This window comes from Ranitomeya variabilis, chromosome 1 (assembly GCF_051348905.1).
Source record: "Ranitomeya variabilis isolate aRanVar5 chromosome 1, aRanVar5.hap1, whole genome shotgun sequence".
Lineage (NCBI taxonomy): Eukaryota > Metazoa > Chordata > Amphibia > Anura > Dendrobatidae > Ranitomeya > Ranitomeya variabilis.
Genome location: NC_135232.1, coordinates 43,319,351 through 43,338,326, shown reverse-complemented (window position 1 = coordinate 43,338,326; position 18,976 = coordinate 43,319,351). Strand labels below are relative to the sequence as shown.

The 18,976-nt window shown below is 42.9% G+C and overlaps 1 protein-coding gene across 19 annotated transcripts in view; it reads right to left on the bottom strand.

The window, feature by feature from the left end:
• Positions 1-18,976, bottom strand: part of NEDD4L (NEDD4 like E3 ubiquitin protein ligase) — a 291,147-nt gene that overhangs the window by 20,076 nt on the left and 252,095 nt on the right. For all 19 annotated transcript variants that reach the window (XM_077282677.1, XM_077282730.1, XM_077282720.1 and 16 more), the window contains 4 exons: positions 10,255-10,313; positions 8,163-8,228; positions 3,934-4,163; positions 1,935-2,056 (listed from right to left, as the gene is read on the bottom strand). In XM_077282677.1, coding sequence (XP_077138792.1) covers positions 1,935-2,056; positions 3,934-4,163; positions 8,163-8,228; positions 10,255-10,313 — 477 coding nt within the window. The remainder of the gene's footprint in view (positions 1-1,934; positions 2,057-3,933; positions 4,164-8,162; positions 8,229-10,254; positions 10,314-18,976) is intronic.

Sequence of the window (18,976 nt, the reverse complement as noted above, 5' to 3'; positions counted from 1 at the left end):
AGTAACCCGATGTTTACCCTGGTTACCATCGTAAATGTAAAAAATAACAAACAGTACATACTGACCATCTGATGTCCGTCAGGTCCCTTGCCGTCTGCTTCCTGCTCTGACTGAGTGCCGCCGTACAGTGAGAGCACAGCAGTGACGTCACCGCTGTGCTGTGCTCTCACTGTACGGCGGCACTCAGTCAGAGCAGGAAGCAGACGGCAAGGGACCTGACGGACACCAAAAGGCGAGTATGTACTGTTTGTTATTTTTGGTAACCAGGGTAAATATCGGGTTACTAAGCGCGGCCCTGCGCTTAGTAACCCGATGTTTACCCTGGTTACCCGGGTGCTGCAGGGGGACTTCGGCATCGTTGAAGACAGTTTCAACGATGCCGAAGTCGTTCCCCTGATCGTTGGTCGATGGAGAGAGCTGTCTGTGTGACAGCTCCCCAGCGACCACACAGCGACTTACCAACGATCACGGCCAGGTCGTATCGCTGGTCGTGATCGTTGGTAAATCGTTTTGTGAGACGGTACCCTAAGACTTGTACCATAATTGGTTAAGTGATAAATACTGTCTGTTCATCGCTTCCTCTCTACCTGAGATCTTTAACACTGGTCTCTGAGTTATTGCTACTTAGTCTGAGTCATATGCATGCATGCTTTTTGTTGAGGCTCAACTGTTTGAGACATAGTGTGAAAATGTATTAGAATTTGGGAGGGAGCATGTGAAGCACTGGCACTTTGTATGAATTGCTGGTATTCCTTTTTGGTCTTCCCATCAACCTAATAAGTATGGGTCTGTTTGCTTTGCACCTTTGTTCCATCCTGTTAATTTTGCCACTGTATTATTCTTTATATATTTTGTCTTGAAATTGCTACTTTTTTCTCTTTTTTTCCTGTTTGATACTTCTGATATATAGGAGAGTGTCCTATGGTACCTCGACCCTCTGCACCACTTGGTATAGGACACACATCCAGTTGAAGTTTCTGCTGGCGTCGGCAGGTCCCTGACCGCTGTGACTGCGGCTCTTATGCTCCTGAGTACATGGATTGTGGGTCACACCGCTGAGTACATGGATTGTGGGTCACACCCCTGAGTACATGGATTGTGGGTCACACCCCTGAGTATATGGATTGTGGGTCATGTCCCTGAGTACATGGATTGTGGGTCACACCCCTGAGTACATGGATTGTGGGTCACACCCCTGAGTACATGGATTGCGGGTCACACCCCTGAGTACATGGATTGTGGGTCACACCCCTGAGTATATGGATTGTGGGTCATGTCCCTGAGTACATGGATTGTGGGTCACACCCCTGAGTACATGGATTGTGGGTCACACCCCTGAGTACATGGATTGCGGGTCACACCCCTGAGTACATGGATTGCGGGTCACACCCCTGAGTACATGGATTGTGGGTCACACCCCTGAGTACATGGATTGTGGGTCACACCCCTGAGTACATGGATTGTGGGTCATGTCCCTGAGTACATGGATTGTGGGTCACACCCTTGAGTACATGGATTGTGGGTCACACCCCTGAGTACATGGATTGTGGGTCACACCCCTGAGTACATGGATTGTGGGTCACACCCCTGAGTACATGGATTGTGGGTCACACCCCTGAGTATATGGATTGTGGGTCATGTCCCTGAGTACATGGATTGTGGGTCACACCCCTGAGTACATGGATTGTGGGTCACACCCCTGAGTACATGGATTGCGGGTCACACCCCTGAGTACATGGATTGTGGGTCACACCCCTGAGTACATGGATTGTGGGTCACACCCCTGAGTACATGGATTGTGGGTCATGTCCCTGAGTACATGGATTGTGGGTCACACCCTTGAGTACATGGATTGTGGGTCCAATATTCTTTGATTAAAATGTGAGCATAGTCATGTTTCGGGAAATTTCTGTCATTACCCCGCACTCACTCACCATCTAATAGTTTTCCATGGAACACTGCGAGGCCGGCGATCCGCCCGATAAATGTGAAATATGATAGATGGTCTTCATTACAAAGGCCGGAGTTTGGGTTTATCTGAAGAGTGTAATTGTCCCTGTGGAGACAGATACAATAACTGAGTATCCGCACCTATACATCACGTGTTAATCCAGAAGGTTAGGGCAGAGATCAGTTTAAAACCAATGAAGGTGATGCATTTAGGAAAGAAAAATACATCACTCCATTATATGCTAAACAGGAAAGCAAAAGGTTAAAACGGACAGAGAAAAGGATATTACTGAGTAGTTAAGTAAACTGCAGCTACAGGTGCTTCTCACAAAATCAGAATATCATCAAAAAGTTAATTTATTTCAGTTCTTCAACACAAAAAGTGAAAATCATGACAGACAGAGTGATCTATTTCACGTGTTTATTTTCGTTAATGTTGATGATTCTGGCTTACAGCTAATGAAAACCCAAAAGTTATCTCAGTAAATTAGAATAGTTAACAAAAACACCTGCAAAGGCTTCCTAAGCATTTAAAAAGGCCCCTTAGTCTGTTTCAGTAGCTCCACAATCATGGGGAAGACTGCTGACTTGACAGATGTCCAGAAGTCAGTCATTGACACACTCCACAAGGAGGGTAAGCCACAAAAGGTCATTGGTAAAGAAGCCGGCTGTTCACAGAGTGCTGTATCCAAGCATATTAATGGAAAGTGGAGTGGAAGGAAAAAGTGTGGTAGAAAAAGGTGCACAAGCAACCGGGATAACCACAGCCTTGAACGGATTCTTAAGAAAAGACCATTCAAAAATGTAGGAGAGATTCACAAGGAGTGGACTGCTGCTGGAGTCATTGCTTCACAAGCCACCACACACAGCTGTATCCAGGACATGGGGTACAAGTGTCACATTCCTTGTGTCAGCCACTCATGACCAATAGACAACGCCAGAAGCCTCTTACCTGGGCCAAGGAGAAAAAGAACTGGACTGTTGTCAGTAGTCCAAGGTGTTGTTTTCAGATTAAAGTAAATTTTGCAATTTCATTTGATAATCAAGGTCCCAGAGTCTGGAGGAAGAGTGGAGAGGCCACAATCCAAGCTGCCAGAGGTCTAGTGTGAAGTTTCCATAATAAGTGATGGTTTGGGGAGCCATGTCATCTGCTGGTGTAGGTCCACTGTGTTATCAAGACCAAAGTCAGCGCAGCCGTCTACCAGGACATTTTAGAGCACTTCATACTTCCCTCTGCCGACAAGCTTTATGGAGATGGGAATTTCATTCTCCAGCAGGACTTGGCCCCTGTCCACACTGCCAAAAGTACCAATACCTGGTGTAAAAACAACAGTATCACTGTGCTTGATGGGCAGCAAACTCGCCTGACCTTAACCCCATAGAGAATCTATGGGGTATTGTCAAGAGGAAGATGAGAGACACCAGACCCAACAATACAGACGAGCTGAAGGCTGCTATCAAAGCAACCTGGGCTTCCATAACCCCTCAGCAGCGCCACAGGCTGATCGCCTCCATGTCACACCACACTGATGCAGTAATTGAGGCAAAATAGTCCGAACAAGTACTGAGTGCACTTACTGAACATACATTTCAGCAGGCCAACATTTCAGATGTTAAAATAATTTTTCAAGCTGGTGTTATAACTTATAAAGTATTCTAATTTACTGAGATAATGACTTTTGGGTTTTCATTGGCTGTAAGCCATAATCATCAACATTAACAGAAATAAACACTTGAAATAGATCACTGTTTGTAATGACTCTATATAATATATGAGATTCACTTTTTTTATTGAAGAACTGAAATAAAGTAACTTTTTGACGATATTCAGTGCCTGTACTAATAGTGTCAGGCAGCTGCTGCATAAGCCAACAAATTCAATGCAAGCATCATTGATGTACATTAAGAGAACATATATTTTTGCCTTTTATTTTCTTAGCTCTTTTATCCGTCTTTATATAATTGGTGAGTTAAGTGACTTACGTAGCAGAATATTCAAAAAGCCCATAATACGGGTTAAACATTTCTTTGGACAATAGGAAGAACCACTCTCGGGCCACGCCGCCATAATCCAGGCCTTTCTCCGATTCAAACTCAATCCAGAGTCGTGCCTTCAGGACATCAGGTCGCTTTACCGACATGATTCTTCTGTAAGATTCTTCAAAGATGTTGTTTCGATGAAGTTTCATCTCGAACCTATTTGGTATATCAGCCTGAAATAGGACGGGGGGGATGTTAAGAGATCAAGATTTTTCACTGAGAGGTAATTCCAACTAAAGTCTAGAACTGGCGCCATGTGTAGACACCTTAAACATATAATTGACAAAAAATAAAACAGACCTGATCATTCCCTTAAAGGGGTTGCCAGACTTCAGGGGCAAACATGTTGGGTTTTTCACTTAAATGCATGCAACTGGGACTAAACAAATTTTTTGCAATTGAAGGTCATTAACAAATGTACACGTTTTTCCTTCTATAGCCGGACACAGAATGAGCTAACTGAGAATCCATCAGTGAGCCCGCCATGATGGTCTGACTGGGATTTTGTAACTCATCTGTCTTTCTGAGCTTCTCTCAGCTGGTTTATGACAACATGTCACATTAAAGTGGCAACATTTTTAATGAAACCCAATTGTAGAAGCGATTTTAGTACCAAATCCACAAAAGTAAAGGAAAAAAAAAAAATGAGTACTGGGTACTTTGAGACAACTAGCTGCAGCAGGAGCCTCCCCCTAATTTCCTGTTTGATTACATTAAACCATATTGAGCCTGTTAAAAAAAAAAAAAGCGATACCAAATATGTGCAGGTTTTTTTTTATTTTATTTTATTTTGAATGGGGCGAAAGGGGGGTGATTTAAACTTTAATATTTTTTTTAAACATTTTTTTGTTGTTTTTTTTAACTTTTGCCATGCTTCAATAGCCTCCATGGGAGGATAGAAGCTGCCATAACCTGATCGGCTCTGCTACATAGGAGCGATGCTCAGATCGCCCCTATGTAGCTGAATTACAGCATTGCTATGAGCGCCGACCACAGGGTGGCGCTCACAGCAATCTAGCATCAACAACCATAGAGGTCTTAAGGAGACCTCTGGTTGTCATGCCGATGCCTGATCAGGGGTCAGTGGTGCGTTCATTTCCGGCCTGATGGGAGCGCTTGTTAAATGCCGCTGTCAGTGACATGGGCAAGACCAAAGAGCTTTATAAGGATGTCAGGGACAAGATCATAGACCTGCACATGGACCTTTAACCTACCCTTAAAATTATAGGCTGTTCATGTCCTGGACAAAATCAGCAAGGGATCAAATAATCATTTCCTTCACTGATATATATATATATATATATATATATATATATATATATATATATTTATTTGCCTTGCATTTTCTTTTTGTTTGTTCATTTAATGGTTATTTCATATTTCTAATTCAAGCCCGTGAACTATACAAGAAATGAAATGTCGCCACTCCGTGCACAATATCCGGGAGTGGTGAAGACAATCATTTTTATTGTAATTAGTAACTTTTATCATAATTGTTAGGAACAATTACACTAATTGTTTGTGGAGACAACAAGCGCCATCGTTTATCAGCAACCCGTAATGAGAAGAAATAAATGAACGTCTTCTCGGCTCGTTAGATGATGGGATATAACGAGTCTGAGGATGATAATTTATCTGTATCACGAATGTTTCCTAGGAGAGCGGGAATGCGAGAAGATACGAGTGATGGGTGGTTTTATATCTGTGGCTCCACGGTGGTGTGAAAACTACTACTCCCAGCATACTCGGACAACTATGGACTGGAAAACACTGCTCTAGGTCAATAGGACTGATAGGCAGCTACACTGAACATATCCACATTTTACATAGGACTGATAAGTTAGAACCAAATTAACGGCTACCCTTACATTGAGACATCAGAAGACGGGGCGCGGTACGTTCTTATAATTTGGGATCTACTGACTATAGAGCTACAAAGAGCATCTGTCTATGGAGAGACCAGCACGTTAGAGCATCAGAAAAAGCCCATTGATTACGTGTAATGCATAATTTCCCCTCTAGTGGCGCTGTAGAGAAAAGTGATCACTTGTGGTTGGGCTCTCCATAGATTACAGCTGAGCGCTGAGGACTTCATCAGCTCATCGTTAGTGGACCTTCAATGAAAATACAATCGACCAAAGTAAGCAGCCCCTGTGGGGGTCTAATAGTCTTATGATTAAGCATGTACGGAAGTTAATTGTCTTACCTATAGGGGGCGATCTACAAAATATCGTGACATACCACCCAATCACAATAGCAGGGAAACCCATTATTCTAGCAGCACAAAATCTCATCACATTGGCCAGGGTGGCCCTTTATGCTAGCCATACCAAATCTCATCACATTGGCCAGGGTGGCCCTTTATGCTAGCCATGCCAAATCTCATCACATTGGCCAGGGAGGCCCTTTATGCTAGCCATGCCAAATCTCATCACATTGGCCAGGGAGGCCCTTTATGCTAGCCATACCAAATCTCATCATATTAGCCAGGGAGGCCCTTTATGCTAGCCATACCAAATCTCATCACATTGGCCAGGGAGGCCCTTTATGCTAGCCATACTAAATCCCATCATATTAGCCAGGGAGGCCCTTTATGCTAGCCATACCTAATCTCATCACATTGGCCAGGGAGGCCCTTTATGCTAGCCATACCAAATCTCATCACATTGGCCAGGGTGGCCCTTTATGCAAGCCATACCAAATCTCATCACATTGGCCAGGGTGGCCCTTTATGCTAGCCATACTAAACCCCATCACATTGGCCAGGGAGGCCCTTTATGCTAGCCATACCAAATCTCATCACATTGGCCAGGGTGGCCCTTTACGCTAGCCATACCAAATCTCATCACATTGGCCAGGGTGGCCCTTTATGCTAGCCATACCAAATCCCATCACATTGGCCAGGGTGGCCCTTTATGCTAGCCATACTAAACCCCATCACATTAGCCAGGGTGGCCCTTTATGCTAGCCATACCAAATCCCATCACATTGGCCAGGGTGGCCCTTTATGCAAGCCATACCAAATCTCATCACATTGGCCAGGGTGGCCCTTTATGCTAGCCATACTAAACCCCATCACATTGGCCAGGGAGGCCCTTTATGCTAGCCATACCAAATCTCATCACATTGGCCAGGGTGGCCCTTTATGCTAGCCATACCAAATCTCATCACATTGGCCAGGGTGGCCCTTTATGCTAGCCATGCCAAATCTCATCACATTGGCCAGGGAGGCCCTTTATGCTAGCCATGCCAAATCTCATCACATTGGCCAGGGAGGCCCTTTATGCTAGCCATACCAAATCTCATCATATTAGCCAGGGAGGCCCTTTATGCTAGCCATACCAAATCTCATCACATTGGCCAGGGAGGCCCTTTATGCTAGCCATACTAAATCCCATCATATTAGCCAGGGAGGCCCTTTATGCTAGCCATACCTAATCTCATCACATTGGCCAGGGAGGCCCTTTATGCTAGCCATACCAAATCTCATCACATTGGCCAGGGTGGCCCTTTATGCAAGCCATACCAAATCTCATCACATTGGCCAGGGTGGCCCTTTATGCTAGCCATACTAAACCCCATCACATTGGCCAGGGAGGCCCTTTATGCTAGCCATACCAAATCTCATCACATTGGCCAGGGTGGCCCTTTACGCTAGCCATACCAAATCTCATCACATTGGCCAGGGTGGCCCTTTATGCTAGCCATACCAAATCCCATCACATTGGCCAGGGTGGCCCTTTATGCTAGCCATACTAAACCCCATCACATTAGCCAGGGTGGCCCTTTATGCTAGCCATACCAAATCCCATCACATTGGCCAGGGTGGCCCTTTATGCAAGCCATACCAAATCTCATCACATTGGCCAGGGTGGCCCTTTATGCTAGCCATACTAAACCCCATCACATTGGCCAGGGAGGCCCTTTATGCTAGCCATACCAAATCTCATCACATTGGCCAGGGTGGCCCTTTATGCTAGCCATACCAAATCTCATCACATTGGCCAGGGTGGCCCATTATGCTAGCCATGCTAAACCCCATCACATTGGCCAGGGTGGCCCTTTATCCTGGCCATAGGGACCCCATCACAATCTTAAACACCGAAAAATTAGCTCAGCAAACTGCAACAGGTTCTATAACAATGAAAACAGAGAGCTGACGTGACACTTACAGGTTTTTTCAATTTCTTCCTGAAGTAGTCGTATTTCTGTTTAAATTCTCTGGAGTACGGGACGGCCTGTAAGACAAGGAAAGGTCAAGGGTCAGGCAAGGAATTATTAAAAAAAAAAAAAAAAAAAAAAAAAAAAAGATAAACAAGAAAATAAAGTTGACATAATAAAATAAATGAATATGCAAATATGTCCAATCAATCATGAGTGCAGCTCTGGGGTATAATACAGGATGTAACTCAGGATCAGTAATGTAATGTATGTACACAGTGATTGCACCAGCAGAATAGTGAGTGCAGCTCTGGGGTATAATACAGGATGTAACTCAGGATCAGTAATGGAATGTATGTACACAGTGACTGCACCAGCAGAATAGTGAGTGCAGCTCTGGAGTATAATACAGGATGTAACTCAGGATCAGTAATGTAATGTATGTACACAGTGACTGCACCAGCAGAATAGTGAGTGCAGCTCTGGGGTATAATACAGGATGTAACTCAGGATCAGTAATATATTGTATGTACACAGTGACTGCACCAGCAGAATAGTGAGTGCAGCTCTGGGGTATAATACAGGATGTAACTCAGGATCAGTAATGTAATGTATGTACACAGTGACTGCACCAGCAGAATAGTGAGTGCAGCTCTGGAGTATAATACAGGATGTAACTCAGGATCAGTAATGTAATGTATGTACACCGTGACTGCACCAGCAGAATAGTGAGTGCAGCTCTGGGATATAATGCAGGATGTAACTCAGGATCAGTAATGTAATGTATGTACACAGTGACTGCACCAGCAGAATAGTGAGTGCAGCTCTGGGGTATAATACAGGATGTAACTCAGGATCAGTAATGTAATGTATGTACACAGTGACTGCACCAGCAGAATAGTGAGTGCAGCTCTGGGGTATAATACAGGACGTAACTCAGGATCAGTAATGTAATGTATGTACACAGTGACTGCACCAGCAGAATAGTGAGTGCAGCTCTGGGGTATAATACAGGATGTAACTCAGGATCAGTACAGGATCAGTAATGTAATGTATGTACACAGTGACTGCACCAGCAGAATAGTGAGTGCAGCTCTGGGGTATAATACAGGATGTAACTCAGGATCAGTAATGTAATGTATGTACACAGTGACTGCACCAGCAGAATAGTGAGTGCAGCTCTGGAGTATAATACAGGATGTAACTCAGGATCAGTAATGTAATGTATGTACACAGTGACTGCACCAGCAGAATAGTGAGTGCAGCTCTGGGGTATAATACAGGATGTAACGCAGGATCAGTAATGTAATGTATGTTCACAGTGACTGCACCAGCAGAATAGTGAGTGCAGCTCTCGGGTATAATACAGGACGTAACTCAGGATCAGTAATGTAATGTATGTACACAGTGACAGCACCAGCAGAATAGTGAGTGCAGCTCTAGAGTAGGAGTCACAGTGTGCATATACTACTTTATTATCCTGTGCTAATCCTATGCTCACAGTGACTCCTACTCCGGAGCTAAGTAAGTTATCGTCAGTACAAGATCAGTAGTGGAATTTATTTGCAAAAAGATTACACTTTTCATGTTGATTAATTCTATATTTAAATCAAATTTCAGCGTGCCCAAAGATAAACTGTTACACAAATTATGCATTGCAGAAAATTATTTTTTAGGTTCAGTTCATAGAAATTCATAAAGAAGATAAATAAAAAAAAAAAAAAATTATCTCAAACCCTGTGGAGCATAAATGAGAATATGTGAGCGCTCACAGGTGCAGCCATAATGAGTATATAATATATATAGCATCTATGAGCCCGGAGACATCGGGACGGCTCCTCAGTTTCCCAGGTAACACCGGAGTGACCGGCCGGATCTCCCATTACTGTGACCGGATTAGTGCCGCCGGCTGGAGAATTAAATTAACAGGGATTAATCCTGCAAGAAGAATTATCATCTTATGATATTTGTGGCAGCTAATAAATTAGTATCAATGCCAAAGTGAACCAAATAGACACGTCTATCTATCTATCTATGTATCTATCTATGTATCTATCTATCTATATCCAGCTGCAATACCAATTCCTTCACGTCTTAACTTACCGGCCCGGTGATTGCCGGATTCTGTAGCCGGGGGTCTTCCCACTGTGTGATTTTGTTATCTGCGAATAAAGCGCACATAGAGTTTCCATTATTAATCTCCCGATGTTATGAAATCTTTCCGGAGAAGAGACTTCTCGGTTCACACTTTTAAAATTTAAAAGTATGTTTGTCTTAAAAAAAAAAAAAAAAAAAAAAAAAAAAAAATCTATATAATTTTTGCAATTTGGTTTCGTTAAGAATTTATCACAGTTTGCCTTCTGTAACCGATTTGTAGCTGACTGCAGAAGGAGTTAACTGAGAATCTGTCAGTACAGAACGACTGTTCTAAACCAGCACGGTCGCTCGATGCAGCGCGGCCATATAGTTCAGCGCACCTTCCCACTTGTTTTCCCTCGGTATTGGCCCCCTCCCTCATCTATATTGATTGACCGCTCTGGTTTTATTGAGCTAGAGAAGGATGGAGAAACAAGGAACAGTAGTGATGCGATGGTGAACCGGGAGCTTGAGCTTGGTTTGGACAGTCCTTTAATGCTGACAGATTCCCCTTTAAATCAAGAATGCGCCGACAGTCTGCCGAGGAGTCTCACCTCTTGAATGTGCAGAGACAGAAAAAGGTCTGTAAAATCCCCCCCCCCCCAATAAAATATTTTCATAAGCAAAAAAAGAGTCCCTGATAGATGGACTCGTTCCTGGCCGGCTAAACAATCAGTGCTCACTACCCTGACAACATCTCGTCTACCCTAGACCACCAGGTATCCTGGAAGTGACTTGCATCAATCCTTTACTGGTTGCAGACTTTAGGAATGTTACTATATACCTCAGCAGTCACTTCTTCACTGCCCTAAACCAACAGGAATGCTGACACCACTTCATTAACCGTCTGCTCTGCCCTAGACCACCAGGGATCGTAGCAATAACATCATTATTGCCCAAGTCCACCAAAGAGGCTGGCATTAAACCCATCTCTGTTCTAGATTCCAAAATGTATACATCTCATGAATGCACCAAAGCAGCAGCGCCTCCTACCACCAGGGCTGCAGACACAACGTTTCGGTGCCCCAGACTAACCGGAATGCTGACGGTCACCCCATTCATTGCCTGCACAATCCTCTTCTCCTAGACCACCGAGTTAATTTGGCAGTAACTTCTCTAGACCAGCAGGGATGCTCAGTTCTAGACTCCAGGTACATTATATTAAACCTATAAAATACCCTAGAGCACCAGGGACATTGATTAACTTCTTTTCTGCCCTAGACCACCAGAGAGCCTGACGATTTCTTAATTGCCCTAGACTACCTGATTGCTGACCTCCTCTCTATGCTCTAGAATGCATGTAAGAGGATTAATTTCACTTAATGAATACCCTAGACCACCAGGGATATTACTATACACCCTATGTACAGACACATCCAAAAATGTTGGCAGTAAATGCTACCACCATGGAAGTTGCGAGTAACTAGTCTGTTTTAGGCCAACAGGAATACGGTCACTAACCCAAGCAGTACCCCAGGCCACCAGGGATACTGACATTAACACTTAAACAGCCCATGTCCTCCGCTGCTCTGCCCACAAACTATTATAAAGACTTAGAGGGAATATTAAAAGGGGTATTCCCATCTCCAAGATCCTCCCCCAATATGTAGAAGGTGTAACAATAATAATATTAGCAAATACCTTCAATTAGAAATGTAGGATAGTTCTTCTGATTCACCATGTTGCTTACCCCATGTGCAGTTTAGATATCCATGGTCACGACCACTCATCATATAGGGACAGTTAGTTGTTAGTGGTCGTAGCCATGGATACCTAAGCTACTGAAGTGCCTGCAAATGGAGAAAGCAACATAACGAATCATAAGAACTATACCACCTTTCTAATTGGAAGAATTTGCTGCTAATATTATTACTACTACTACACCTACTACATATTGGGATAGGATCCCAACTAACTACATCCGTGGTTCCAGCCATAGCATTGTAGGATTGGGCAACCCTGGCGCTTTTGGTCTTCTCCATCAGTAGGACCCTCTAGGTACAGATAAACGGTGTACTGTACCTTTAAATAAACTTGCAACATAAAAAGTCAAAAAAACAACTGTCCAGCTAATTCAAGTAGGGGAGTATAACGCAAATCAACTATCAAAAAAACACACCTACCCCTTAAAACGTTAATCTTTATTAATATTCTATTAAATACAAAAAAATCCCTATAAAAACATCCCAATTAGGGGACCACAGATATCTAGGGTTAGGGACTCCACTCGTCTATCCCCAATATAAGTACCAGAAAAATAACTCAATAGAAAAAATCAGCAAAAATGTGAAACAATATCCCAAAAAAAATGAAAAAACATGAAAAAAACATAAAAAATCAAAAATTATTATATATTATGCCTATATTGGCCCTAATGTGCCCTTAGGTCTAATACCCTTCCTAACAGCGGAGGTTGGCACCCTAAATATTCGATATGGCGCCCCCGCTCACCGGCGGCTGTCCCTTCTATCCCTAAACGGCCCCTAACAATTTAAAAGACCACAGACAAATACAACATATAATATGGATCAGTCCAAATCCATACAAACACACACTATTAGTGATGCACCTGATGCCCTACACCCTCTGAGGTCAATCTATGATGAACTTAGCCATAGACCCAAAATTTGTTATATAAAGGATGTATAGTCTATATAGACATAGAGCTATACCTAGATTATTGCCAATGGCTTATATCCACTCTAAGTTTAGTAATGTGGTGGATAAATAATAGTCCATATAGAAAAACTGCCCATGATTTATTATATAAGTGCTCAATATAACTATATCCTACCAGCACCCCTAAATACATTCAAGGTGCAGACTTAAATTCTTCAGAACCTCATACATTGTTTAGAAAGATTGTTTTAGAGGAAAAAATTATCCATCAAAGATCATATCGGGAATAGTCTCCCACCAAAAAAATATATATATAGTTATTAGTTATTTTAGGCAGTTCACCCCACATGTCCAGATTTATGTCTGCTGTGGGTTATACATATGGTATATGCATCACTATTATTTGCCAGAAAAAAGTGCTCAATATGCCAACAATTGTATCATCAGACAAAGCCAGTGCTATTTTTCAACTTAGCTCCTTATTCATCAGACGTTCCCTCATGGCCGCCACTTCAATCCATCGGCTCATGTACACGCTGTCCCGACGCGTTTCTCCCCCGTTTAATTCATCCAGGGGGTTCATCAGGGGACTTTAGATAATTACACCATAATAGGTTAAAGAGCCACACGCAGGAATCAAGGTATTGAGTTCCGTAGTCTGTGCTGTCTCTAACTCACTCCCCTCGTTTATATAGCATACCCTTAGACGCTCCACCCACCTCCATCTGGCAGCGGCGTCTTCCCAGGATCGGCGCCATAACACATGTGTTTACATTGCAGCAGGAAGTATAGTGGCTCACAGCGTTCACATTGCAGCAGGAAGTATGGTGGCTCACGGCGTTCAACCGTCTCAGCTGATGACGTGCTTTGGAACGCATTAGCACACATTGATGACAAGCATGCTGTGCTGAAACGCACAGCCATATCTCAAACTGCTGCGCAACCGCAGAGTAATATCAGCCAAGCACTCTGTTTACCGCTTGCATTAATTACACGGCTTCTAATGACATTTACTGCTAGCGCTGTATATCTAACCACATAGTGCATATATTATTTATGCTAATGAGATATCTAATCCATATCTCATAATTTATTGTGAACTGTCCACCGGCTAGTGTGCACGTACCTACATGTATGCCATGTTAATATAACCCGGTTATATTAACATGGCATACATGTAGGTACGTGCACACTAGCCGGTGGACAGTTCACAATAAATTATGAGATATGGATTAGATATCTCATTAGCATAAATAATATATGCACTATGTGGTTAGATATACAGCGCTAGCAGTAAATGTCATTAGAAGCCGTGTAATTAATGCAAGCGGTAAACAGAGTGCTTGGCTGATATTACTCTGCGGTTGCGCAGCAGTTTGAGATATGGCTGTGCGTTTCAGCACAGCATGCTTGTCATCAATGTGTGCTAATGCGTTCCAAAGCACGTCATCAGCTGAGACGGTTGAACGCCGTGAGCCACCATACTTCCTGCTGCAATGTGAACGCTGTGAGCCACTATACTTCCTGCTGCAATGTAAACACATGTGTTATGGCGCCGATCCTGGGAAGACGCCGCTGCCAGATGGAGGTGGGTGGAGCGTCTAAGGGTATGCTATATAAACGAGGGGAGTGAGTTAGAGACAGCACAGACTACGGAACTCAATACCTTGATTCCTGCGTGTGGCTCTTTAACCTATTATGGTGTAATTATCTAAAGTCCCCTGATGAACCCCCTGGATGAATTAAACGGGGGAGAAACGCGTCGGGACAGCGTGTACATGAGCCGATGGATTGAAGTGGCGGCCATGAGGGAACGTCTGATGAATAAGGAGCTAAGTTGAAAAATAGCACTGGCTTTGTCTGATGATACAATTGTTGGCATATTGAGCACTTTTTTCTGGCAAATAATAGTGATGCATATACCATATGTATAACCCACAGCAGACATAAATCTGGACATGTGGGGTGAACTGCCTAAAATAACTAATAACTATATATATATTTTTTTGGTGGGAGACTATTCCCGATATGATCTTTGATGGATAATTTTTTCCTCTAAAACAATCTTTCTAAACAATGTATGAGGTTCTGAAGAATTTAAGTCTGCACCTTGAATGTATTTAGGGGTGCTGGTAGGATATAGTTATATTGAGCACTTATATAATAAATCATGGGCAGTTTTTCTATATGGACTATTATTTATCCACCACATTACTAAACTTAGAGTGGATATAAGCCATTGGCAATAATCTAGGTATAGCTCTATGTCTATATAGACTATACATCCTTTATATAACAAATTTTGGGTCTATGGCTAAGTTCATCATAGATTGACCTCAGAGGGTGTAGGGCATCAGGTGCATCACTAATAGTGTGTGTTTGTATGGATTTGGACTGATCCATATTATATGTTGTATTTGTCTGTGGTCTTTTAAATTGTTAGGGGCCGTTTAGGGATAGAAGGGACAGCCGCCGGTGAGCGGGGGCGCCATATCGAATATTTAGGGTGCCAACCTCCGCTGTTAGGAAGGGTATTAGACCTAAGGGCACATTAGGGCCAATATAGGCATAATATATAATAATTTTTGATTTTTTATGTTTTTTTCATGTTTTTTCATTTTTTTTGGGATATTGTTTCACATTTTTGCTGATTTTTTCTATTGAGTTATTTTTCTGGTACTTATATTGGGGATAGACGAGTGGAGTCCCTAACCCTAGATATCTGTGGTCCCCTAATTGGGATGTTTTTATAGGGATTTTTTTGTATTTAATAGAATATTAATAAAGATTAACGTTTTAAGGGGTAGGTGTGTTTTTTTGATAGTTGATTAACATAAAAAGTCAGTTACATAAGTTAAAATAATGGTGCAAACACAGAGGCCATAGTGGATAAGGAAAATCACTGGGGGTGCATTAATGTGTAGAGATCAAACATGCCACAATCCGAAAATAAAGTCAGGACACCGGTGTTACCACACTGGCCACGCGGCAAGGTCACGCCTGCCAACAGCTCAGACTCAGAGGTACAGCCCAATACAGACTAGGATTAAAGGGGTTTTTGATGGGATTAAGCAAATGCCGGATGCTTCACCACTGAGGATTCATTTTGCCCTAAAGGCTGCCACCACTTATGTGCCTCTTTCTCTCTAGTGTTTAATTTGCCTGCAGTGCCCCCACTGGAAGAATAAAGAATTACAGTCAAATTGAAACTAATGGGCTGTCTGTAAAACACAAGCCTGTGGGGTCCTCCAGAACGAGACCACCTTCCCACAAGTGGGTTGTACACTAAATGGGAGGGTTTTTGTGTTTGTTTTTTCAATAAATCAAAGTTTATAAATTAAAGAGATTAATAGTTTTATATTAAATATTTGTTGTCAGATATATATAATGCCATTTATAAATATATTTATCCTCTAAGTACTTTAGTAATTTGATTCATTAGGTAATTCCTTCTCTAGGTTTTTTTGTTTGTTTGTTTGTTTTTTTACTTTCCATGACTACTTTTGAGAGGACATCACAGGAGGATGGCTTCAGCTTCTATCACCCTCTCCCCCTGAAACAGGACGTCATTAGGAAGCGGCTCCGTGATCATCTACCACAGCTACTGTCACCACCGCCCCCTGATGTCTCGTTTCAGGGGGGGGTGATGGAGAAGTGACTGCAGCTTCAGTATCAGCCACCACACTTCATCTATCCCTGTAATCCGCATTTACCGTGGACACCACACTTCTGTTTCGCCACCGGCATCTTCAGTGCATGCCACTACACTTCTGTTTCACCTCCGGCATCTTCAGTGCATGCCACTACACTTCTGTTTCACCTCCGGCATCTTCAGTGCATGCCACTACACTTCTGTTTCACCTCCGGCATCTTCAGTGCATGCCACTACATTTCTGTTTCGCCACTGGCTTCTTCAGTGGACGCCACTACATTTCTGTTTCGCAGTTGGCATCTTCAGTGGATGCCACTACATTTCTGTTTCGCCGCTGGCATCTTCAGTGCATGCCACAGGCATCTTCAGTGGATGCCACTACATTTCTGTTTCGCCACAGGCATCTTCAGTGGACGCCACTACATTTCTGTTTTGCCTCTGCCATCTTCAGTGCATGCCACTACATTTCGGTTTCGCCACAGCCATCTTCAGTGCATGCCACTACATTTCTGTTTCGCCACAGGCATCTTCAGTGGCCACTGCCACATTTCTATTTCTGCTGCCATCATTTCAGGAAAAGAGATGCCGATGCAATAAGCAGGGACTGTGGTGGCAGACATTGAAAATCCAGGAGGAGGGGATAGAAGTGTGGCCAGGCAGCTGGGTCAGAAGTACAGAAAAAGTTATTGAAAACGAAAGTGGAGGGGACAGAAGTGTGGCAGTGGCTACTGAAGCTACAGTCCCTTCTCCACTCATCCTCTTGAAATAGGACATCATGAGGGGACGCCGGTGACAGTAGCAGTACTAAGCGATCGCAGAACCACTCCCTGATGACGTTCTGTTTTGGGTGGGTAAAAGAAGCTGTGGGGAAGTGACTGCAGGACCATCCTCCTGTTAAGTCCCGTTTCAGACTCCCCACAAATGAAACATCACAGGAAGTAAAAAAATAAAAATAAACAACAGATATAGAAAATTAGCTGTATAGGGAGAATGGTAGGGGATTTTTAAAGTAGAGCAAATGACAAAAGTGGTGTTAATTTAGAGACTAAAAATCTGCACTGAGCAGGTGTCCAAATATCACTTGGACATGGCTCTTTAGAAAAGAGTGATCTGAAAAACTGGAACAATCAAAACAGATGGAAGAACACGAGCAGGACGGAGTCTCACCCGCAAGATGTAAAGAAGATAGGCTTTATTCACCAAGAGCAAGCAGAGATGTGAACCACAATGTATATTATAAAGTTGCAGACCTTTTCACCATATAGATGGTTAATGATTTGTCCAATTCATTGTTAAGCCCATCACAGCATGTCCTTTTGCTGGAAATTCGATAGTCTTTAATGTGTGCGAGAACTTATTAAAAAGTGTCCAATTTTCTTGCAGCACCACTAGTGTGTACAATTATCCTGCAGCGCCATTAGTGTCCAATTTTCCTGCAGCACCACTAGTGTGTCCAATTTTCCTGCAGCGCCACTAGTGTGTCCAATTATCCTGCAGCGCCACTAGTGTGTACAATTATCCTGCAGCGCCACTAGTGTGTACAATTATCCTGCAGCGCCACTAGCGTGTACAATTTTCCTGCAGCACCACTATTGTGTCCAATTATCCTGCAGCGCCACTAGTGTGTCCAATTTTCCTGCAGCGCCACTAGCGTGTACAATTTTCCTGCGGCGCCACTAGTGTGTACAATTTTCCTAAAAACAGTTCCAATAAATGTAGGCAAAGAAGTGACGTTGTACTACATTTTGAGGAGGTTGTGACAGCCTTTACCAAATATTAGATAGTGTAACACCATCCAAAAAACTATTTCTCTGAGGACTTTGGGATTACACTAAAATCTCCAAATCTGTATTCCAGATCTGTTGAGCGGTTCCTCCACTGGGGAGCATTAATGACTTCCGGCTCAGAGATGACTGCTTCCATTAAGATTCGGCAACTTTTCTAGTCCAATTTAGGGAAAAAAAAATAAATTGTATTGCAGCCTTTTGTTCTGTGCGCCGGAGATCATGGACGTCCACAGTTTAATGCATTGGCCATTGTGGTAACAACTCATTGCATGACTTATTTTCCCGTATCTCTGGTGTGGAGGCAAAGCAAACATACAAAATAAGTCAATATATACTGTAATTTAGCAAATAAATCAATCAAAATCACAAAACGTTGTTAATCTTCCGCAAACTCAAAACCGAAAAGTTTCAGGGGGGGGGTTCAAATGCAAATACGGTACCGTAGGAGGGCACTACATGTCCGTTACCATTGTCTCCACACATCAACACTTGACTTCCTGAATAAAGAGTAAGATCACATGGCTTTCATATCCTGACACTTGTAGAGGGAGAAAAATTCCTGGCGGCAAGAAACCATAGAAAACTGTAGTATTGCTCACTGCCACTAGGTGGCAATGCAAAGGCTATTTCT